The sequence below is a fragment of the Nannobrachium achirus genome (genome assembly GCF_963921795.1).
Source record: "Nannobrachium achirus genome assembly, chromosome: 23".
Classification (NCBI taxonomy): Eukaryota; Metazoa; Chordata; class Actinopteri; order Myctophiformes; family Myctophidae; genus Nannobrachium; species Nannobrachium achirus.
This window is the reverse complement of record NC_137830.1, coordinates 36,488,472-36,513,928: the sequence shown is the minus strand read 5'-3', so window position 1 is coordinate 36,513,928 and position 25,457 is coordinate 36,488,472. Positions and strand designations below refer to the sequence as shown.

Sequence of the window (25,457 nt, the reverse complement as noted above, 5' to 3'; positions counted from 1 at the left end):
TTTCAGCCCCGAAATAATTATGTCATCCAACCTTGAATATTGTTCCATTTCATCCAATCTTTTCTCCAATTCTTCAATCTTTTGATCTCTTTCCTTGACCGTCGCCTTCAAAGCCAAGACCTCCTTCATCAGGTCAGCCTGATGTTGGATCATCAAATTCGTCAAAGTAGTCGTCAATTTAGTCATCTCCTCAGCCTTATGTTATGTTGGGGTAGTTTCACAAGATAATGCTCGCCGCTCAACTCCGCCCCTCCCCCCATAGTAGCCAATCAAATTAATGTATTGCAGTTACTGTACAGAAAGTACTACTTTCAGTACAGTAACTACAATAAATTAATTTGATTGGGTAATTTAACATGGGGGTACATGACATCATCAAAAAATTATGATAATTTGATAGCCATAATTAGCTGTTTTGGCCTTGTCACCCGGTCTTTAAAGGGGAAGACCACCCATTTTCAATATTGAACTATGTAATTAATATACCTTAGAGGAGTTGTGTGGTAATAAAAGAAAAGTTCCCCCTCTTCTGTGTTGCCTAGAACTGGAGGATTGATTTTGGGGTTTGTATTGTAAAGTACAATGTGTGATGTCATCAAGTTGTAATTTGCAATACAAACCCCAAAATCAATCCTCCAGTTCTAGGCAACACAGAAGAGGGGGAACTTTTTTTTATTTCCACACAACTCCTCTAAGGTATATTAATGACATAGTTCAATATTGAAAATGGGTGGTCATCCCCTTTAAGTAAAACATGCGAGTACTTTTTCCACCACTGTGTAGCCGCGATACAACTAGAAAGGAGAGAGGCGATCCCTTGCTTTCATTTATTTAGCATATACTAGACTGGATCATTCACTCTCATAGATAGACAACTTAGAAGATATTCAGCAAGGAGGAGATTATATTCATAGTTGGGGTGGTGCACAGTGCGCACACAAAAGAAAGACAATGCCTAAAAATAAAAATACATTGACGACAATATTTACACTATCAGACAGACTCAGTCAGCACTGATGCAAGATGGAAAGCAAGATATTGACATTGACTAAATAGCTATTGATTCATAGCTATTTATTTAGCCACTGGACATCACAACAGTATAATCCTAATGTTAATATTCCTCTAATTCTACCTGTAAACTGCCCAAATCTTTCGCCGGCGCCGGCTACGAACACAACTCGTTGGGCCCCAAAGCCCCTTTTCGACTGCAGCTTTAGCACCACACTACACCACACTACACCACACCACACCACACCGCACCACCAAAATATCTACATTTTCCATTACACAAAAGTACCCCTATCAGTAAGAAACAAATGCAACCTTTTAACTGTGATTCTAATACAATATAAATTTGTATTACAACTATCCTAATTTTAATACACTATAATGGATTATAACTGTGAGTATAATACACTATAAAGTATTAATGTATTACTATGATAATTTAAAATAGATTATAATAGTGGTTATAACACAACAGAATCTATTATCATGTATTACAACCATATCCTGGTGGTCTAAATGAAAAGTCAGTGAGTTATCAGGCATCATGAAGTGTTTGGCCCTGTTTGGCCTAGCTCAGACCTACTCTAAATTGGACACTTTTTAGTACCATGTTTAGTACCACTTTCACACCACTCTACCCAGGTCCTTGTAGCGGAAAACCTGACACAAGTGGGCAGTGTGGTGTGGTGTGGTGTTGGGCCATGTCAGTGGAAAAGGGGCTTAAGTGGGATCTTGCTTAGGGCCCCCGTGGAGTCAGAAGCGCCACTGGCTTCATCTCTCTCTCAGCTAAGGGGTCCTTGGCCTGGGTTAAGACTCCTGAGCCAAACACCTGTCATGAAACTGACACAGTAGTGTTGTCCCACATGCTGCCACCAGGTGGGGACAAAGTAACCATATCAATAAAGTATCTACTTTACGCAGGCACGCGCACGCGCACGCGCACACGCACACGCACACACACACACACAGTACCTTGTTACGTTTTGTATTAGGGTCATATTTTCCAATCCTGGTGTTTCCTGTAGTTCCCTGTCGGAACACAAAAACATTAGAACAAAAATGGTACAGAAATGATTGTCTACCGCAGTGGTTCTCAAAGTCTCCAGGTTCACTTCAGAATAGGTTAGACACTGAAATACTGACATTTTTAAGAAAGTGTAACATGTTGTAAAATTCGCAAATGGAATAATGGATTTTCTGATTTGTTATACTCTTTGTTATACTTAAGTTTCCAAAAACGTATAGTTTTACAAATTCCCCGAAAATCTGAATGAACTCTCCTTTCGGAACATTTTGAACTGCACTAATTTTAACTTTTTGAGGTAAATGAATGCCCTACATTGTCATACAGGAGGATCATGTAAAAGCAGTTTGTAAAAAAAAAGCAGATCTACAAGCTCACAGCGTGTTGCATTGCACCACGTGGTGACAACTTGTCAGCTCGGAGATCTGCTTTTGTTCTTCACTATGTTGAAAGTGAAATGTGTCTGTCTGTGGGTTTTGTAAATATTGAACCAATGAAAATTATCAACAAAATCTTGTGACTAAATAAATAACTACATAGGAGGTGTTTTTGCCCCACATTTACTGAAAAGGACCAGTTTTGGACATAAGAGGTTTCCACCTGACAGCGACAACGTGTGAAATGACACACTTGACCTGCCGATTGCCCCCGTTGTGTAAAAATGGAACCAAAACTAGTTCTGCAGAGTGATGCCATGCATATAAGAACACTTCAGACCAAAGGGTTGATACAACAATACCCTAGACCAGTGGTTCCAAAATATTTTAGCTCAAGAGCCAAAAGAGAAATTAGACATTTGCCGGGTACCCTCTCTGAAGGGCTCTCTGAAGCCTAATCCACAGTATATACTGTCACGCAAGGAGTAAAATAAGTTTAAGTTGCCCTGTGTCGCTGCCCTGCATTGGATTTTATTCATTATAATATATTTTTTTTCATGTATGGATCGTTCTAGTTTTCTAGTTGTGGGCTCGCCAGTACCTGGCGAGCACACTTTAGATATTGTCATTATTTATTTATTTATTTATTTGTTTATCTAGTAAGTAGACGGGATTTTCGGTTCCTTTCTACTCCTACATACTTAGTGAGAAAATGAAAATAAAAACATCAATGTGTTCAGTTTACAGTGGCGAAGTGTGCTATTACTTTTTACAGCAATCGGCCAAATGGTGGCGCTGTAGGAAGCCTTCGAAAGTGCGAACTTTGAACAGGTATAGCTCATGCTGTGTTTGAGGTACAGGCATGAAACCTGTATACACGTATGCGTCTCCTCATGCCGAACAACTTTTAGCCTCTGACTTTTGACCTCTGACCTTTAGATCTCCCACAATTCGGAATTATATGAAAAACAGTAAAAATCTATCTCCTCCTGGGTTTTTTTCGATACGCGCACAAAACTTTTTTCACATGAACTTTGGACCAATACGGTCAGATTTATCTCGGCGGATTTCTTTTAGTGAAATATCATTTTTTAATAATTCAATAAATATTGCGGTTTTATGCAAATTATTCTTCTGCCTCTAAATCATGCATGCAAAGTTACACGTTCATGGCATTTGGCAAAGATGTGGAGGGTTAGTCAAAGTATCACTGAAACCAATTTTATTCCAATCGGCCAAAGGGGGGCGCTATACAAAGCGTTTGAAAATTCAAACTTCAAACGGGCATAAGTCATGACTCGTTTCGTTTGAAGACATGCAACTTGTTACACGCGTGCTTTGACTCAAGCGGAAGACATCTGTGTCGTTGTTAAGTAAGCTCCGCCCTTCGATTTTCCGCCACTTTGAGCAGTTTGTAAAACGCGTAAACCCGCTTTTATTCTGGAATTTTCGCGTCACGTGCACAAAACATTTTTTTACATGAACTTTGGACCGATATCTAAAGATCTGTCAGATCGAATTTCTTTAACATTGAAACATGCTTTTTTAAATAATTCAAACAATATTGCATTTTTATGCAAATTATTCTTCTGCCTCTAAAACATACAAGCAAAGTCACATTTTCATGACAAAATAGTGTAGAGGGTTAGTTCAAATATCACTGAAACCAATCTTACCCCAAATGGCCAAAGGGGGGCGCTATATAATTTTGAGCAGTTTGTAAAACGCTTAAACCCGTTTTTATTCTAGGATTTTTTTTGCAATTTGCATGAAACATTCTACACGCAATCTAAGGACCTTTATCTAACATGCCTATGAAGTGCACACAAAAAATTATAAAATAATAATAATAAATATAGCTGCAAGCAGCGATAAAGTGTCCAAAGCCAAAAACACCTCAAATCATGAACACAGCCTGGGATGTGCGTGAAATCTTGCAAGCACATTCCCAATAGGTCAAGGAACAGATACCAACCTTCTCACATTGGCCTGTTATAGCGCCACCAGCGGGTCAACTTTTGCACAACACATTTTTGGAACAAAATGGACCAATCTTTGACGTCAGTAACGTCAAAGAGAGCACTGCCTGCGATCTTGACATTTTGTGCTTTTATAGCCATTGTTTTCCGGCTTGAAGCGAGCCCACAATTGTTTCGAAGGAACAATATTTTTCTAGTTCCATATGGACTTTTCTATTTTCCAGTCTAATTTAAGATTCTGTCCGTTATTTAACCATTTAACCATTACAGTACATTAAGAACCTTGTAATCTTGTGATACAAATACATTGTATTACTCCAACATGATTCAAATTCTCACCGTTGAGGCTTCAAAGGGCCCAATTAAGCACTGAAGCCATTATGATCTCTATTAAAAAAAAGAAGACACCAACCTTACCTTCCAGGAGTACAGGATTCCTCCATCTCTTTCTATGTTGAGGATGCGAGTGTCCACCAATCCAGAGAATTCTACAAGATCACAAGATGAGAATGGCATTAATTTGACTGGGAGGTTATGTTATGGATGGATGCCTGCATGGCAGTGAGGTGTAGCAGTAACGGATGCCAGGTTGGACTGTAGCCACAAAGCTGAGTGACTGTCCAGCCTCAACGTGTCAAATTGTCCTTGAACAAAATATTCAATCCCTTGTTCCTTAATTGTTCTCTTTCTACCCAGTCATTGTGAACAGTTTCTGTAAATGCTACACATTTCTCCCATTTCTTCTCATGTCACTTACATCTTAAACAAAAAATGCCTGGGTACCGTGTAGGGTTTGGATCCTTTTTAGGATTTTATAGGGTCATTTCACATTACTCAGGCTTTTGTGAGCACCCCAGGAAAGGGGCGTGTCTGATAAAATGAATATCAGATATCTAAATACTGAATCAAGCAACTTAAAAAGGGTTAGGGTTAGGGAGTTCTCAAAAGCCTGAGTAGACAATAAAACGACCCAAAATGTTTTTGAAAGAGAAATATCCCTTTAATGATTCCAGTTCATTAACAGTTCCCTTTTGGAACATTTGGAACCAAATGGACCCGTAATTTGTACCGAGACTACTTCCCTCCTAGATAACCCTTCTAGGTCAAGGATCATCAAATGAATATCTGTGGTACTATGGACCTTGACCTTGCACTAATTTTTGTTGGAAATTGAAGCTTAGTTGTCACATAATTGACTTAAATGTAGGGGTAACAGTTAGTCAAACTAAGCCATTTAGCCGATAATCTATCATTTATTTTGGGCATTTAAAAAATTATAAAATAATAAAATAGCAGAAATTGGTTCTCATCTACACCCATTTTAGGCGCACATACGCTGAAAATGTGATTGAACCCAGACCTTGCGTAGGCATTGACACTAAGGGTTGCCCACCTGCCCCTGGCAGGTAAATAAAACGTTTGGGCAGGTGGAGTTTGCTTTCAGGTTGCCCGACTGGGCAAATACTCTTTTGAGAGGGGACGCAACCGGCTATAAACACAACACCAGATATCTGTCTAAAAACACCTGAATGCAGCCAGAACACTCTGTCTTTTGGTCTGTGGGATATAAAATAAGAGCACAGTTTACCTATAATGCGCAGTTTTCACTGTTGCTACACTTTAAAATACTAGAAGCAGTGCTCTTCCGAGCACAGGTCTCCACCAGGCCACACAAATCGGCCACCATGAGGCTGATTTAAAAAATGTGGGGCAGAGGTTCTGAATTAGCATCCAGGGAGTGTGTGTGCTCAGTTTGGCAGCGATCGGGCCAACGGCGCCGGGGATTAGCTAGTAACAACCAGGCCACACAAATCGGCCTGTTATAGCGCCACCATGAGGCTGATTTGAAAAATGTGGGGCAGAGGTTCTAGATTGGCATCCAGGGAGTGTGTGTGCTCAGTTTGGCAGCGATCGGGCCAACGGTGACTGAGATTAGCTGTTCACAAACTGCGAGGACGCACGGACGCACGCACGGACGCACGGACGGACGGAGGGGAAAACATACTCTCCCTCAGCCTTCGGCTGGTGGAGACAATAAAATAACAATTGTGAACCCATAGTTGTATTCAAAGATATGAAGGTATTTCGTATAAGAATTTAGGTATGATTGTTTTTTTTCTTTTTTTTTGCACAGCCCAGAAAGGGCAAGTGGGCATGACATTTGGGCAAGTAGAACATGACCTGTACTTGCCCGATGGGCAAGTGCCCCTGAGACCTGTGTGTGTGTGTGTGTGTGTGTGTGTGTGTGTGTGTGTGTGTGTGTGTGTGTGTGTGTGTGTGTGTGTGTGTGTGTGTGCGTGCGTGCGTGCGTTAAATGGACCTGCAAGGTAGCAGATAGTTCCTCTGTTGTAGAATACATTCCCATTGTATACTTTTGAACACATATAGCACATTTAACATTACATCATGATTCAGTGGAAACAAAGCAATACTGACTGACATCATAATGTGTGGGACATATATTGGACAGACATTCAGTCATGTATTAGTAGGATGTAGCTTGAATTGAGTGTTTTTGGAGCTGTGTGCAGCTCCCTATACGTGGCTGTGTGGGTCTGTGTGTCTGTGTGTGTGTGTGTGTGTGTGTGTGTGTGTGTGTGTGTGTGTGTGTGTATGTAGCCTGACTTCGGCGCGTAACTAGTGCCGCACCATTTACGCCACTCGCGCAATATATACATCAAAATGTGCGGCTCGGCCGGGAATGGTGTTCTATTACCTTTCGTTCCGATCCGCCTTACCATGCCGACGTAATCGGCAAAAAACGACGCTTAATTGTCCCCATTGACTTATAATGGGACAATGCAAGAAATCACTTTCAAGTATTTTTCTCTCGTAAACCATAGGAGCTACAGTTTCAAACCTCGGAGAGGAGATTCATAATGATTTTAAGAATGAATCGAAAAATAATTACATCACTCGGCCTCATGGTGCCGCTATAACGGCCCACTTTACGTTTTGCCCCGTAACTCTTGAACCGTAGATCGGAAAATTAAAATTCTTTTTTCCCTGGATTCCTTGGGTCAAGACGCATCTCCCCATATAGGCCACGCCCATTTGCGCCAGGATAGATTTTCCGCCATCTTGAATTTTCTCCAAAACACACTTTTTGCTCCTTTTCCTACATATTTTCTTCAAATGTCACAAAAATCGGTACACATGATCTACACACACACACACACACACACACACACGGGAGCGTGTCGCTATTTCGACGTGTCATTTGTTCGACGGCCCGCAATTTCGACGCGCCGATAGTTCGACTTAGGGATCGCGAGATTTCGGCGCCGCTGTTTCGACGGCACCCTTTTTCGAAAAAAAGGACGGCAATGTTTCGACACGACAACTGTCCGACACAACAACAGTTCGACAAGGCAGCACGGTATTTCGACAATGAAAAAACAAGTCTCTCAGCGACACGCTCCCCCCGACAGACTCATGGTGCCAACGCTCCAGCCTCCAGTAGGAGCGAGCAACCCGGTTGTAGGTCGCTAAATGATCTCGCCCTCTCTCCGCTCCTAACCCAGCCTTCCCCTCCCCCGACCCTTCTATCGTTTCTAGGCTATTTGTTGTTCTGCCTATCTACATAGGCCTACTGTGTTTTATCTGTCCGTCCGTCTGTCTGTCTGTCTGTCTGTCTGTCTGTCTGTCTGTCTCTGTCTCTGTCTCTCTCCCTCTCTTTCTTTCTCTCTCGTCTCTCTCTCTCCCTCCCTCCCTCCCTCACTCACTCACTCACTCACACATACGCACAGACAAACCACAATTTTCTGTGGAGACCGGGTTGCAATGCGCGCGCACACACACACACACACACACACACACACACACACACACACACACACACACACACACACACACACACACACACACACACACACACACACACAGTCACACACACACACACACACCAAACGCTCTGAAAGTAGCCTATATAATCAATGCCAAATTGGGAATTATTTTGTAAAAAGGCTATGAACATGAACTGTAGGCAGGGTCTCCATTTAGAAGCCCCGTGGATTTATTAGCTGGAGTACGTGAGTGATCGCCGATTAGGCCTATAATAACCTATTTAATATGCTCTAGACTGTCCCGACAGAACTTATCACAGGGTGTTCGCGCATCCTCTGTCTGTCTGTCTCTCGCCTCCTCGCTTTCTCTCTCTCCTCTCTCTCTCTCTCTCTGTGTGCGCGGTGGCACATGCTTAAAATAACATATCTGCAAGCTAACATCCTGTATATCCGACGGTGTTGATAGCTTGTAAATCTGTTATTTTTGCGCATGTAACCATGTACTTGTTTAAAAACCAGGTCAACCTGGTTGTGCCAGACCCCCTGTCTGTCATCATCATTTATGACATCATGCCTTTTGTAGGCATGTCATCATCATGTCATCATCATATATACCCTTTATATAGAAAACCCGGACAGACATTTGCTTATGTAGGACTACCCATTTCATGGGTCTGGCAAAAACTCCATGCTCTGCAGCTTTCTATTGGACACAGACCGGCAGGTTCATAATATGTGCATATAGGCCTATGGCATATGCCCACAGCTAGGGAGGAGAGTATATTTTACGTTTATATGGGGCTAGTACATTTTGCACCCATATTACTGTCATGTCTTAATAATATGTTGCTTTTAACAAGTAAGTTAAGTGATTGGTGGAGCCTGCTGCGCACTGACTGTGGCCATTCATTAGGCTACTCTTAAACAGGGCCGTGCAGTCCATACAGGCAAAATAGGCAGCCCCACACAGGCTGGGGGCCTCATGAGATTATTATAATTTTTTTAACCAACATGGGCATGGGCCCCCGTTGAGCTGTTGAACAGAGAACAGTTGAAGTGAGGGTTAACATGAAACAATTGCTTTGGACATATTAGCTCATTAGAATCTGAAAAGAGCTTGGCTCTCAAAGGTGCAGACCAGATAACAATGGCCCTAATCACCCAAGCAGTTCCTTCATGTGTGTTCTGTGATGTCACATACTAGACCCTTGATTATGCGGGCTAAAATCCTTGATTTTGCGGGCAAAAATCCTTGATTATGCGGTGAATTATGCGGGGTTTTTGTGTGAATTTATGCGATGCCAATGCGAAACTATGCGAAATATGCGGGAACTTGTGAAAGTTGCGATTAAATGCGAAATTATGCGAAATATGCGGGAACTTAAAAAACATATTTATAGCCTATGTACAGTATATATACATATTATAATAAAAATTGATAACTATTAATTAAACCACTTTAATATACAGTACACTGGCTATTTGGAAATAGTCAATCTACAAGCTCACAACATCACTAAGTAGGCCTAGTCATCAAAGTAGTCAAAACACGAATTTAAGGGTCCTTGAGTGAATTGAGAAATGCAAAACAGACTTTTTTGACTGCCTTTCATTATTTTCAAGGCAAAAAAGCAAACCTCTGTCAAATATCTGCAATTTAATTACCTTAATGGGCTACATCAAGGCAAAAATAATTACCCTATGGCCTATGCGATTGCTAAGGATACAGCTCACTGCTAAAGCAAAACTCTGGTTTATTTATGTGGTTTTGCTCTCTCTAAAGGGATTTAAGGGATTAAAATGTTATGCATTCAATTGCTGTTCCTATCCATCCATGGAATACTGCGTGCTACTTTTTTTCGGAGAGGTGCTCGTTTGCTTTGAACGGCAACGACACAACGTTTCAAACGGAGTACAATGGAGACCTCAAAACAAGTAGGATAAACTTTAATTTGTCGTTTCTTGAAGTTTGAGGACCGAGGAAGAGTGTGTTATTCTAGCGTCACGTTGGCGAGGGCCAACGCTCATACCGTATAGCCTACATTATGCCTGCATCTCTCTCTCTGTCTGCCTGCAGTTCTCACGGTGCAGCGTGCACGCAATCGCACGGCACACACACACACACACACACACACACACACACACACAGAGAGGAGCCACGTGTTTCTCAGCGCATCATTGTTTTGCTTCTGTTTTGTGTCTGAACGTGATTGAACGGTGAAGCATGACTATACTTTTATGCGAAAAAGTGCGGGGATTGTGAAATCAAGCGATGCCCGCATATTTCGCATATTTTCCGCGGAAATATGCGAAATATGCGGTGAATATGCGGGGATTGTGAAATCATGCGAGCCCCCGCATAATCAGCGGCATTCATTGATTATTGCGGGAAATTCTGCGATCGCATAATCGCGTTTTTCTGGAGGGTGTAACATACATCTTTAAAGTGATCCCTGACTAGTAAGCCATGTAGGCCTTAATATGTTATAATAACCCTCTTTAAAGTGATCCCTGACTAATACGACAAATATGCCTTAATACATTATAATTGTCCTCTATAACTACAATGTATAATTAAAAACACCTCAATTATTGTAGTGATGACGGTCGTAGAAGATACATTTTGGCTGGACGGGCCAATTTAAAATGGCGGTGTAAACAAGTTTTAGATGTTGAATTAAACACTTTACTAACCCGGCAAAACATCCTACTGGGCCCGACCAGCCAAAATTTATCTTCTACGTCATCACTGCATGCGACGAACAGTGCAATGGCTCCCCCCATGGGTTGAAAATATAACTTTTTTTCTCTCAAAGGAATATATTGTAAGTGTTTTAAATGGTATATTTTGGTTAAAGAGGGTTATTATAACATATTAAGGCCTACATGGCTTACTTGTCAGGGATCACTTTAAGAGGCAGGGGCGTGCAGAGACATTTTGAAGGGGGGGTACTCAAGTGAAAAAAGGGCACCTTGTGGAACCATCGACTACCTAGTAGTTGCATTGGTAATTCAGTGTTTGGGGGGGGGGGGGGGGGATTTGAATGATGTCAAGTGGCCGGCACTTACACATACATTACATGAGTTAACAGGTTCAGACAATGGTCTATTGATATGCATACCTGCCCTGCTGTGACATATCTAATAGGTATTGATATGCATGTATAAATTCATTGAATAACCGATTAACCATTTAATCGACTATAGTCCCTGAAAATCGCAGGCCCCCCCTGCAAGTGAAAATCGCAGGGTCCCCCTTTTGCAAATGATGGAGTTCTATCCGTCCGTCATTCAAGGTTATATGAGATACATAAAGGTTTCCTGTGTAAATAAGCCGAAAAGGTTACTAGGATCTCCTTTTAGTTGACCTTGGCTTGTACCAGTGAACTGTACTGTCATGAAACTGTACTTTTAATAGTCTTCAATCAATCAATCAATCAATCAATCTATCTGGAAGAAGTTGCACATGAACTCTGCAGCCGCACAGAGGCACTCCAACAAGACCACTCTGACAAGCTAAATGCTGGGTGCAGTAAATGTATTTGTCTGCATAAAGGCAATAATTGAAGTAGCTATGAATTGAAATATAATTAACAGGCTGCCTGTGGACACACATCCATTTACATGCATTTATTGTGAGACAAAGGTTGAGAACCACTGCAAAACAGGCACTTAAAAGTTATTCTTGTTCTTATTATCATTAAGGTAGTTAGTTATTTGTAGGTAATAACTCTGATATTCCCATTATGTTATCTTGTAGCTATACAAATTCATGTGAGAGTGAAGCACAATTGCTTTTTCTTATTTTGTTTATATGGAATTATTTTTGAAAAAATGCTAGTTTGCATTAAACTCATGATTTATTTTCTCATATCTTAATTATTTGAAAATATTTTCAAACGAGCACAGGTCTCCACCAGGCCACACAAATCGGTCTGTTATAGCGCCACCATGAGGCTGATTTAAAAAATGTGGGGCAGAGGTTCTGAATTAGCATCCAGGGAGTGTGTGTGCTCAGTTTGGCAGCGATGGGGCCAACGGCGCCGGAGATTAGCTGGTAACAACCAGGCCACACAAATCGGCCTGTTATAGCGCCACCATGAGGCTGATTTGAAAAATGTGGGGCAGAGGTTCTAGATTGGCATCCAGGGAGTGTGTGTGCTCAGTTTGGCAGCGATCGGGCCAACGGTGACTGAGATTAGCTGTTCACAAACTGCGAGGACGCACGGACGCACGGACGGACGGACGCACGGACGGACGGACGGAGGGGAAAACATACTCTCCCTCAGCCTTCGGCTGGTGGAGACAATAATTAAAAGGAAACCAAATGTAAACAGGCATTTACTTGCGACTCCTAGAAATTGGTCCGCAACCCACACACACATGGGTCCCGACCCAGGGGCCTCAAACTGGGGTTTGCCTGGGTCCTCCTAGGCCCTAAGCACGGCCCTGCTTATCCCGTAAAGATTACTTTATCCCACGTCCTCAGGTAATGTTGAGAGAGAGAGAGAGAGAGAGAGAGAGAGAGAGAGAGAGAGAGAGAGAGAGAGAGAGAGAGAGAGAGAGAGAGAGAACTATAGGGTCGGGGGAGGTAAGGCTGGGTTAGGAGCGGTGAGCGTGTGTGTGAGAGAGACTTTTTTTTTTTTTTTTTTTTTGTCGAAATACGTGCAGCCTTGTCGAAAGACCGTGCCGGCCAGTCGAAAGACCGTGCCGCCCTGTCGAAAGACCGGCGTCAGTTTTTTCGAAAAAACGTGCCGTCGAAACAGCGGCGCCGAAATCTCGCGAACCCTTGAAGTATATCTGATCAGACAATAATGCATGATAATTCATAATAATATCAATTATTACAATCTAAGCGTAAGTTGACCAGTCAGACCAACAAAAGACCCTCAAACTTTAAGGATTATTTGTGTTACTCTGTATTTAGATCTGGTCTCTTGATTGACTGACCACCTGTAGTGGCAAGCAGGGATGACAAAGGGCTTATTCTATTTTAAACCCTTTGAGGCTTGCTTAGGTGTCGGGATTCTCATCTAGCTGGAGGCTTTGGGGTTTCAGCCCCTGTCCTCTTTTACATACTGTAGATCGTTTTAACATGGTAATTATAATTTAAGGTTTACACTCTTTAAACTGTAAGATGCAAACACATGTTTAAGGGTTTTGGTTTATATAAGTGAGACATACAGTATACACATTGAATAATAAGGTAGGGAACTGTACTTTAAGACATTACATTTACTTGGAGTAAAACTATCTGAGCTAGGTTGGGAGCAGGTTAGTAAAACACATCTTGACATGAGATCTTGACATGAGCCACATGTGGTAATCTATTTCGGAGAAGGTTTCTACAGGCAGGGATAACCACAGGGTATTTACAGCCCAAACCTATTGTAAACAGGGTCCCATTTCGTTAGATTGGAGACAGCTGATTAGATGACCTAGGGGTTTGACCCCTCCTCTGCTTTTCCCCCAATGCTTGTGTAAGATGTATAAAATGGGACTGCAAAATGTATCTTAGTGAGTAGAAGAGAGAAGCCCGCGAACGGCGGAGGACTGTCGGAAGGCTGGGTGGCTCTTGCTTCCAGCAAACATTGTCTCATATGGAGCCGATCCACATTTTGCCAATAAAGGAACTCTATGGAACAACTCCACTGCTGTCTTCATCTTTCCTCTCAAATCCTTCATGGACCTTTGGGTATTTCAGTTTAATTCAGTCTAATAGGAGCTATTCCCCAGAAACTACAGAAATGGTACCAAAACCCTGGTTTACCACAAAATGGTGCTTCGAAACCCGGTGCTGATGGGGTTTTTGGACTCCACGCAAAAAGAACTTCAGGAGGACGCGAGAAGGACTTTGATGGAGTGATGGCGTTCAGTTGTTTTGTTCCTTTTGGACTTTTTGGCTGTGAGTATATTGGCGTGAGCAGAGGACAGTCAGTGTTAGAGAGGCCTCGGTCATTTTTATGTCGAGATGTTTTGTTAGTCACTCTGGTGATAATTGTTCTAGTTACTCGGTATTAGACCTACGTTTTGTCTAGTCACTTGTGTGTTGGACCGGCTAGCGTGGGGCTTATTCATATTTTTGGGGGGAGGATATTTTCCATTTTTCTCCTTTATTCTCCTTTTTCATTCGTTCTCTTTGTTCAATGTTTAAGTTTCTTATTGTTGTTAAGCACAACTGAGGGCTGCTAACCTTAATTTAACAGTAGGACAATTTCAACTTTTCTTTTCCTTTCCTCTTCTTGTGTGTGTGTTCGTTGTCTGCTACTAGGCTGAGTGTGTATGATAGAGGTTTGTTCTTGTCTAGTATGTAGAGGGGGTATTCTCTTTGTATGAATGTGTGGGAGAGAGAGTGTGTATGTGGAGGGTTTAACGAGGGCCACAGCGTGCATAGGCTGCATACAGTAATCAGGGGTTTCTGCAGGTCAGCTTTTGCTTTGAGCTTGGCTATAGGATACATTTGGGGTAAATTATAGTTTATTTGGAGTATTGATTTGAGTTGTCGAGATATATTTGTGATATCTCGAAGAGGGGGGTATAGGTATAGATCGTAACAATATCATTTATTTATTGGGATTTATTGGGATTGTAAAGGAAGTATCATAAATTCATGTAATGGGGTTTTAATGTGGGATAAACATTTTGAAGACAAAGGTTAAACTTTAACAGAAGTAATCATTCAGTAGGTAACTAAAAGTAACAGACAGTAGACTAGGTATATTTCATATATATCTATTTTTGATAATTTTATTGGGATTTCAAAATTTAAGGGGCTAACATTAAAAGTAGTAATCACATTGGGAACAAATGGGCAATGTTTGTGTATGAGTGACGTTGCATCTGTGAGTGAGTGATTGAGTGGGAAGACTGAGTGATTTTAGGGTCTTGCTCTTTAAGATTAGGCTCCTTGTGTGAAAGTCTTGTAAGAAGTTAAGCAGTAAGAGACAGCCTGTTATACTGGGCTTGTATGTAAATGTGTGTGTGTGTGTGTGTGTGTGTGTGTGTGTGTGTGGTTGAAGACATTGGCCCCCAATGCAAATGAGTGTGTGTGTGAGTGTGTGCCTGCGGGGACATACTGTGAGTGACTGACCCCCCGACCTGTGTTTGTGACATGTGAGATCTGATCTGAGTGGGTCTGTGACATCTGGGTGTGAGTGAGATCTGAATGAATGTGTGACTATCTCTCTCTTTATCTTTCACTCTCTACTATTATTACTTTTGTAAACAAGACACCATCACTTTTTTGTCTTCGTTTATTTTTTACTCATTTAGTTTTAAGATGGATTCTGAGAAAGTTATGACGCCGGCAGAGGTCATACAGGAAAGTAGCACAGTTTTTAATGGTGTTTTAGAACTTTCTAAAAAATGGGCACGACGTTGGCAAGATATCTGGCTCGACCAGGGAACATTTGAGATAGAGCGCATTAGGAAAATGCAAATTCTGGTCAGTACGTATAGAGCAGGTCAGAAAACAGCAAAGCGGACAGAGAAGCGTCGTGTTGAGTTGGCCGTCTTGGCAATGTTTTTTAAAGAGGCAAAGCGGCTGATTAGCTCTGCTACAGTATGCGAAGCAGCTCCACCACATGGGACCTCACATCTGTCAGCATGTGAAGAGCCACCACCTTTTCTACCTATGCATCCTTATTTTTTTCAACCAGAGCCTCTGCCATGCTTATCACAGCCACAGAGGGCAGAGAGCAGGCCGCCTCCCTGTATAGAGACATTGACACTGGCAGCACGAGAAGAGTCTCCATTAGGAGAGGAGAAGCAGCCAGCTACGACCACAGCAGCTGCAGTAGTACCTGTTGGACTGAGCACCAGGACGAGTCATGGAGAGAAGGAGTCAGCGAGGACACCAGCAGATCTACCGGAATCAAGCAGAACAGGCCGCAGCCTGCACAAGAGAAAGGTGATGATGACTACAGCAAGAGGAGCTACTGACCACTGCAGCAAGGACAGCAGCGATGACAGCAGACACCACAGTGAGGAGAGCGCTCACCGCCGTGACGACAAAGGACATTGGCGTGCCCGTCATGTTGGCAGGAAGTGCACAGAACGTTCCTGTCTGCCGGACGACACCAGCCCAGCAGAGGAAGATTCTACGGAGTCTAGAGTGGACAGTGACAGTGACAGCGATGATGAGGAGAAGAGAAACCTTTTTGAGACTTTGATCGCCATTGGCAAAAAGTTGAAGAGACACCAAGCACAGTGTGTCCGCTTGACTAAGCAATTGAGTCAGCATTCAGCGGCAGAAACTGAGCTAACAATGACTTTTGATGACATTTTGTGGAAGATTAAGAAGTCAGGTGTTCACCGAAGAAGTATGACTGAGGAGAGTCAAAACCTAATGAACCCTCAGGAGACGAGGAAGCGCAGAAGAACAGATGACGACCACTGTCAAACTACCAAGCGTGTCATCAGAAGAGCAAGCAGACCACAGAGCAGGAGTCCTGAACCGAGACAGGAGGATGAAAGGAGGTCTCAATACGCTGTGAAACAAGCACCAGTGTTCCTCAGAGACCAGATTCTGGACTATAAGCCATTGTCAAGCATGGAGGTTCTACACCTTGAGCGTCATTTGCCAAATCTTGAAGAAGGAGCTTGCGGATGGCTTAACAAGTTGGAGAAGCTTGTCTTGGATATTCCATTAGCGATGGGTGATTTTAAGAGGCTAGTTACACGTGCTACTGGACCCACTGGAGAACAGGTGTTGACTGACATCTTGACCGAAGCAGGACTTACTCAATTTATTGAAAATGGAGAGTATGACGCAGTCCCTTTCGCCGAGCACAGGGGTGTGCTGGGGCGTGCGTTTAGTGTCCACTATCCGTGGAATAGGACCTTGGATTCTGTAGTTATTGACCCACTACGAGAGGAGGAAGACCCAATAACTACATTTCCAGAGTGTACGAGCAGTGGGCAGATTTGACAGGAAGAAATGCTACCCGGAGCGACTTGGATGAAGCCATGGTTAGATCAAAGATCATGCAGGGCTTACCAGAAGCGATGATATCGGAGCTTGAGCTTGTATGGGAACTTTCTGCAATGAACATTAAGTCCTACACAAAACAAGTGGCACACGCGGTGAATTTAGTCCGTAAGAGAGATGCCAACGAGAAGTTGCAGGCTATGACTATAAAAAGGAAGTTGCAAGAAGCCCAACTGGCAGAAATTATGGAGAAACGAAAACAAGAAGCAAGTCAGCCATTGCCATGCGCTGAGCCTGTCAGCTACCCGCACACAGAGCAAGAGGTGCCACAATCGGTGCCTATTCCCCCATTTGTGCAGCAGTATGCAACAGTTCCGGATGCTTATCAACCAAACCAGTTCCAGAGACTACAACAGATCCCATCGTATTATGCCGGATGCTACACTTGTGGAGCGATGACCCATTTCACGAGAGACTGTGCAGTGCGTCCACCTTTCCCACGGCAGCAGAGACGACGAGGGAAATTGAAAGCACCCTGTTATATCTGTCACAAGAGAACGCACTTCTGGAGACAGTGCAATCGGAAAGAGGAACAGTGTCCACCTTGGAGATTAGCTGCCCAACAGAAGGAGATGGAGCCAACGAGCCGTCAGATGGGTCTATTCTACAGACAAAATTCAAACAACTGGAGGGAAGTTGATTATGGAGAGGATGACTATTATCCCCTGGAACAAGTGCTGACAGTTTAATTGCCCAGACACCTACAGTGGAGGCAACCGCCTGAGATGAAGATGAGAGGAGCACCCTATGCTCCGTCCGCTGTCAGAAGCTGTGTCATTGCCCTTTCCAAGAAGGATGACAGTTCCTTGCCCCGCCCCAGTGTCACTTTTGACACAACCATGCCATCTAAAGCCCCCTTTCAGTGCTATCCTGTGGCACGTGTGTCCTTCACACTCTATCCCTATGCTCTATCTAATTTCTAACTCTTTCTTTCTATCTTTTGCTCAGTCAGTATGGCCAAAGTAAAGCGCATATATTTTTGTGTGCATTTTGTACATGAAGACAAAGAAGATCTACATTTTTCGCGTTTTTCCTTTTTTTAAGTTTAAGAAAAGACATTCATTTTGCGTTTAGTCTCAGGAAAAGAAACTTATGAAGTGTGTGTCTATGATTTTACAGGTACAATTCCGAAAATTCCCCTACAATCATGGCAAATAACATTTTGGCCATGCCCAAAAAAAAGGTGGATAGGAATACTTGTTTCTAGTTCGGTGTGTATGAATTTTACCATGTCTGGCTTACCTTTGCATTCATGAACGTATTATTCATCGGCATCCTACTACAGGCGATGATCCAAACTACATTGGACAATTATGTTTCTGTTAATTTATGGACTCCCATATAGCTCATATACCTTAGGTTTATTCAAATATTTTGACGTTCTAAATTGTGTTGTAGTTGTTTCACTGCCCAGAGGGGACAGTCAACTGAGATACAATTTGAACATTTTATTAGGTATTTTTATTAAGATGATGATCATGTTTTTATTTAATATTTAGTTGCTTGGGTTTGGTTAAGTAAACATGATAGTCTAATTGTCCCATAGTTTGTTACTGCCCATAGAGACAGAGAACTGTGTTACAATCGGATTACCATTATTGGGTGGTAATATTTTAACCTGGAGTTTAACACGGATGGAGGGAATCGTTTTTGGAACAATGTAACTTTAAGCTGTAATATGTATGTAGACCAGTGGTTTCCATGTATGTCTGATCAGTTGGGTGTCATAATATGTAGTCATATTATGAAGAGGGGAATGAAGTATATCTGATCAGACAATAATGCATGATAATTCATAATAATATCAATTATTACAATCTAAGCGTAAGTTGACCAGTCAGACCAACAAAAGACCCTCAAACTTTAAGGATTATTTGTGTTACTCTGTATTTAGATCTGGTCTCTTGATTGACTGACCACCTGTAGTGGCAAGCAGGGATGACAAAGGGCTTATTCTATTTTAAACCCTTTGAGGCTTGCTTAGGTGTCGGGATTCTCATCTAGCTGGAGGCTTTGGGGTTTCAGCCCCTGTCCTCTTTTACATACTGTAGATCGTTTTAACATGGTAATTATAATTTAAGGTTTACACTCTTTAAACTGTAAGATGCAAACACATGTTTAAGGGTTTTGGTTTATATAAGTGAGACGTGGGTGGGTGACGTGACGTAGCGTTTTCGCTGTCCTCGGTGTCAAACATGTATAAATAAAAAATATATTTGTCAAAAACCTTCTGAATATTGTGCAGGACATTAAGCTTTATGTGAACTTACTCAAGATTAAAACATTTCATTCCTCATTTCTTCAGAATCTTCAACCAAACATGGTAAATGTCATCTGGTGTGACTGTCCCGACCTTGTTTCTCAAAGTGGGAACTTGAATAAAACTAAGAAAAAGAATTGCTAAAATTCATTTAAAAATGAATTTAGGCAAAAAAAATGTCTATTTGTGAGCCTATATCTTTTCAAAGTCCAAGCATAATGTTTTCAGTCATTTCTGATCAAAAAGATTTTGTCCCCCAAACCAAAATCATCTGGTGTGACACTAGTTTGGAAAAATTAAACAGGCAATAATTTGGACACCTACTGGGCTAGAGAGGTCCTTCTTCTGTAAGGCTATTCAGCACTCCCAGCACAACTGCAAGACAGGTGTCTGAGGTGAGTTATGATTTTAACATTTTCATGAAATGCCATCTTGTTGAAACTTTGACAAGTGTGGCACTTCTGGATGTCATCTGGTGTGACACCTTTTTCATTAATAAAGCAAAAGTTATTTGAAACTTTGGTCATAATTACATGTAAATCTAGGTTGTTTTGTTATAGCTAGCATGTTGTTAGCATGCTAATGTGTACCTGGTAGCCTCAAGGTAGTCCTAAATGCAGAAAACGTCATCTGGTGTGACACTTCGTCATCTGGTCTGACATATCTGCTTGTCACGCCAGATGACTTGATTGTCACACCAGATGATATATACTGTATTTTCCTAAAGACATAACAATAAATAACAAGTCCCATGTTTCTTTTGTCCATTTAAAACATTTTAACATGTTTAAAACAACGTTTTAAACATTTTTACATAATTTAATTTAGCTTCATTCGGTGATACAGCAAATTCATCAGACAGAGCAGAAACCCCTTCACAGAAACCTAAACCTTATATTGTGGTAACACTTTATAATAACTATCCGTTATAAGCAGTTAATATAAGACACTTGACAACAGAAAATGGGTGGTAACCGCACAAACTGCTTCCTCATGAGCAGCATTCCTTATACATGGGGATTCAAGAGGGTCACCTGGAACTTTTCAGAGCGTTCCCATGGAAAGGGCGCACCTGATGGTGTGGGAGGGGTGCTGAAGCGTAAGGCAGACATGTATGTCCTCGGAGGCAGTGACCTACAAACACCGAGGGATCTGTGTGAGTATTTACAGAAGTCCTCTGAAAAAGTCACTGTCATGTGGATCGAAGAAGAGAAGATATCCAACTGGATGAAATGGTCCCTCCATCAGTGCGTCCAGTGACTGGCATCAGCACTACGCACCAGGTTCTTTCTATCTTCCCGGGAAAGATAGTTTACAGAGACCTGAGTTGTTTCTGCCAGTTTCCTCAGATCTGCACCTGTCACAACCCACGGAAATTACAGTTCGACCAAGTCTCCAGGGCTGAGGTGCCAGGTGACAAGACAAGTGATGAGTAAGTATAACTAAATCATTCTCTTTGCCAATTTTATGATACCTGTAATTGTACCTGTTTAAAGTAACTTATGTCATCCATTCATTCCTTTTCTTCCTTAACTAAGTGGTGGCCCATCTGCGGAACTGCCCCCTTCCCAGGTCAGCTGCAGGCCCAAAACAGCTTCCGGAGCTCAGTGAGTATAACATACTTGGCAAACTTGAGGACTTGCTAGTAATTACATTTTACTACTAAAAACAATCTACCTGACAAATAAATTACATTTAAATGTCTCCTCCTGAAGGTCTTCTACTCAGGTGCTGGACACAAGTGCATCTATTGGAGAGGCCCAAGCTGACGATTCAGACACCTCCTCAGATGAATACACACAAGGACAGTTTGTCATAATCAAATATGAGGGAAAGCCATATGTGGGGCAGATTGTTACCATTAATAAGGAGGGGCTAGAGATAAACTGCATGAATCAACTTGGAAAAATGAAAAATGGTTTTGTCTGGCCAAAGGGGCGAGACTGCATTTTCTACAAAGAGCAGGAAGTTGTCTGTGGCATAGCAGAACCGCAACAGGGCAAACGGTTTGCTACCCTCACCAAATGTGACTGGCTGATGTACAATACAGTCTAAATGTCTATACCCTCACCAAATGTGACTGGCTGATGTACAATGCAGTCTAAATGTCTGGACTGGACAATGAGGTAAGGTAGGACCCGAGACAAACATAGCGAAAATAGCTGATCTACAAGCTCTCAACGCATTGTGCTGCGAGAGCTTGTAGATCAGCTATTTTCGGAGTTGCACAACCCAGCACTCTTTAGCTAGTGGAGATGTGGTGTAACGACATGATTCGTAAATAAATTTGTTCAACTCAAAATGCTGTGTTCAAGTTCAGGAGACTTCGGAAAAAAGTAATACACCTGAATGCTGAGTTGTTTCCAATAATTGGTGTTAATAAAATGTTGCCTTGGCTCCCAGTGTGGCTATGCACCTTATTGTCTCTTTAAGATCCTTCTGCCGTGGGCCGGCAGAAGACTTAGGTGTGCGTAGCATTCCTGTGCACATCCTCATCATCCATCTACTACTACAATTCTTTGTTATCCTATGTTAAGGCCCAACAATACTATCCTGTTCAGAAATATTAAGGCCATGTTATTTAATGTTAAAGCAATTTTACTGTTGCTGTTTTTCCTGGGTAATTGTTTAATCAATCAGTAAAGTTCAGTACTCACTAATAGGTAGGTTAAAACACAGTTTGCTTTGACACATGAAGATATGGTCATCTGGTGTGACACTAAGTCATCTGGTGTGACATTCCAAATAGTGAGAAATCATACCTTTATTAATGATGAAACCGAAAAAATGTGTATGGTTTACATAGAAAATAGTATCAGGAAGAGTCACAAATATTTGTGTAATTTTAAAGAAAGTTTTTGTCAGAATAAAATTAAAATATGTTGAAAGATCGACAACATGGGCCTCACACAGAGTGTTGATTATGAAAAAAATATACAGATTCAATTAATTTTCACAAAACTATAGTGGATCACAGGTTAGTTATGATAAAGGACTTTGATAAAGTGAGTAACTTAAGAAAGGTGTACTCCATTTTCATTTTATGAACAATTATTGTCATGTCACACCAGATGACGGTTTTAGGCACAAGTACAACAAACTGCTCAATAAAGTCTGATTCCAATAAAATATCTAAAAACAAAATGTGTTTCCATAAAGTTGAGAGTGAGTAGAACAAAAGTAAATAATTTTTATGCCTGCTATTTAAAGTTTTTTAAAAAACATGTTTTTTGGGGCGTCACGTCACTGACCCAGTATACACATTGAATAATAAGGTAGGGAACTGTACTTTAAGACATTACATTTACTTGGAGTAAAACTATCTGAGCTAGGTTGGGAGCAGGTTAGTAAAACACATCTTGACATGAGATCTTGACATGAGCCACATGTGGTAATCTATTTCGGAGAAGGTTTCTACAGGCAGGGATAACCACAGGGTATTTACAGCCCAAACCTATTGTAAACAGGGTCCCATTTCGTTAGATTGGAGACAGCTGATTAGATGACCTAGGGGTTTGACCCCTCCTCTGCTTTTCCCCCAATGCTTGTGTAAGATGTATAAAATGGGACTGCAAAATGTATCTTAGTGAGTAGAAGAGAGAAGCCCGCGAACGGCGGAGGACTGTCGGAAGGCTGGGTGGCTCTTGCTTCCAGCAAACATTGTCTCATATGGAGCCGATCCACATTTTGCCAATAAAGGAACTCTATGGAACAACTCCACTGCTGTCTTCATCTTTCCTCTCAAATCCTTCATGGACCTTTGGGTATTTCAGTTTAATTCAGTCTAATAGGAGCTATTCCCCAGAAACTACAGAAATGGTACCAAAACCCTGGTTTACTACACCCTAAGTCGAACTATCGGCGCGTCGAAGTTGCGGGCCGTCGAACATTTGACACGTCGAAAAAGCGAGATTTCCCCCACACGCGCACACACACACACACACACACACACAGCTCCACTTCACACGGGTGTGATTTTCATGAAGAGCATAGCAGGAGATATCTTAAATTTGTGGTTCTCAAAGTGGGTCATTCCAGGGGTTCCAAATGGATTCTGACCGTAGGTCTGAAACAGTACTATTGCATACATATTGTACTGGTTCAGAACCACTACAATAATGAATGCAATAAATTAATTATAGCCTACTATTACTTTGAGAACTTCTCAAAGTGAGGTCCAGGGACCCTCTGACTGGGTTTAGTCAAAGGGGGTTCCAAATTTGGACCCCAATAAATCTGTAACTCTGACAAGTGTACTACAAATGGATCCCCAGTCTAACACCACTACAATAATTTGAAAACTTTAGTTACTTTGTAGATTGATTATTATTACAAAACATACATTAGACACTTCAACCCTATAGCCTATATATCATGTCTACATTTTGGCCATTTGAAAATATGTTTTATACATTTTGAACTTGTGAAATGCGACATTATTCACAATGAGTAGCCTACTTTTACTTTTGGTATTTAAGCTCATTATTGTCATGCCAATGTTTTTGAACATTTTGAATTCCGGACTTTTACGCACAACAGAATATTTCAATATTGCAGAATTGATACTTTTGATAATAATACTTTTGATAAGTAAAGGAAAATTGAATATCCAACTTTTTCCACCACTGCTATTTATTTTACCTTTCACTCTGCCATCCAGTGCTTCTTTCCTGCAGATATCGGTCACCACATCTCTCTGTAGTTCGAACGTCGGCTGGATCTTCAGCATGAATTCCTCTGTTCCACGTTGGTTTTCTTGTCTGAAGACAACGTCTTTCTTTCCCAACAGCATTTATCCAAAAATGTTTGTTCACTCAAGTCAAGAGTTTAAAAAAAGAAAAAAAAACTGTAGTCAACGCCGATACATTGTCGCCAATGAGCCGCAGCCGCCACCTTGGACGCGTAAAAAAGCAGAAGAGACACCTTGCAGTGTCACAGCTCTCTCATGTGACAGAGAGACTCATAAAAGTTCCAACTTTTGCTACTTTGTGCTGTCCTTATGCTTATGTTGACAAGTTCAACACGCGGAAATGTTTTCATGTCATGCCGTTGTTCTGTCGTCAGTCTCGTCACACTCTAGAGATGGGACGTTCGCGAACGAATCGAGTCTTTTGAACGGCTCTTTGAAATGAACGATGGGATCCAGTTCGTAGTAGTGATTGAAGTCTTTATTAGAAATTTGCATAGGAAAAGGTACAAAAAAAGGCCATTCCTTTCTAAATGAGCAGTTGTGGGAAAAGTACATTCTTTACTTATGTAAAAGTATCAATAGACTTAGGCCTACTGCAATGTAGAAATACTCTGCCACAAGTAGAAGTTTGGAATTAATGTACTGAGTAAAATACAGTAGCCTACAAAAGTATTGGTATCAAAATGCACTTAAAAGTACCAATAATCTACTATTGGTAGCCTACCAATAGTAGATTATTGGTACTTTTAAGTGCATTTTGATACCAATACTTTTGTAGGCTAATGGTAGGCTACTTTTGGGTAAATGCAAAATGACCCATTTCACAAGTTTTCCAATGAATACAATGGGGGGGGGGGGGGGGGGAATAGCAGATCTACAAGCTCACAATTGTGAGCTTGTAAATCGGCTATTTTCAAATGGCCTAAATGTAGGCTAAATGTATAGGCCTAATAGGGTTGAAGTGATTTGTAATTATAATCAAAATCTACAAAGTGACAACTTTCAAAGAGCCGACTCATTTTAGTTACTTGTTGTCACTGTCAAGTGACAAGTAGAGTAAGGTGGGGTAAAAGGCCCCCCCTAAGGAAAATGTCTATTTTATGACCAATTAAAATACATTTTGATATTAATTCAGTATGTACATGTTAACAATGCTTTACCCAATACACCTATATGGGCACCATGTTGAAAAATTAGATACATTTGATTTTATAGTACAAAAAGAAAAACATGTAAAAAGGGCCTATTGCCCCACTACTGGGGTAATAGGCCCCCCTCTATGGGGTAATAGGCCCCCTTCTATGTCCTGGAGCAGAATAAGTGCTACAATCATGAAAATTGC

At 41.5% G+C, this 25,457-nt stretch overlaps 1 protein-coding gene across 1 annotated transcript in view; it reads right to left on the bottom strand.

Annotated features, from left to right (window-relative positions):
• The window catches only part of gsap (gamma-secretase activating protein), a 123,192-nt gene extending 98,763 nt beyond the window's left edge, over positions 1–24,429 (bottom strand). The window contains exons 1-3 of the mRNA XM_080753978.1: positions 24,067–24,429; positions 4,809–4,879; positions 1,984–2,040 (exon numbers count right to left, since the gene is read on the bottom strand). Of these exons, the coding sequence (XP_080610104.1) occupies positions 1,984–2,040; positions 4,809–4,879; positions 24,067–24,217 (279 nt within the window). The 5' untranslated portion in view covers positions 24,218–24,429. The remainder of the gene's footprint in view (positions 1–1,983; positions 2,041–4,808; positions 4,880–24,066) is intronic.
• Between the last annotated feature and the right edge of the window lie 1,028 nt (positions 24,430–25,457).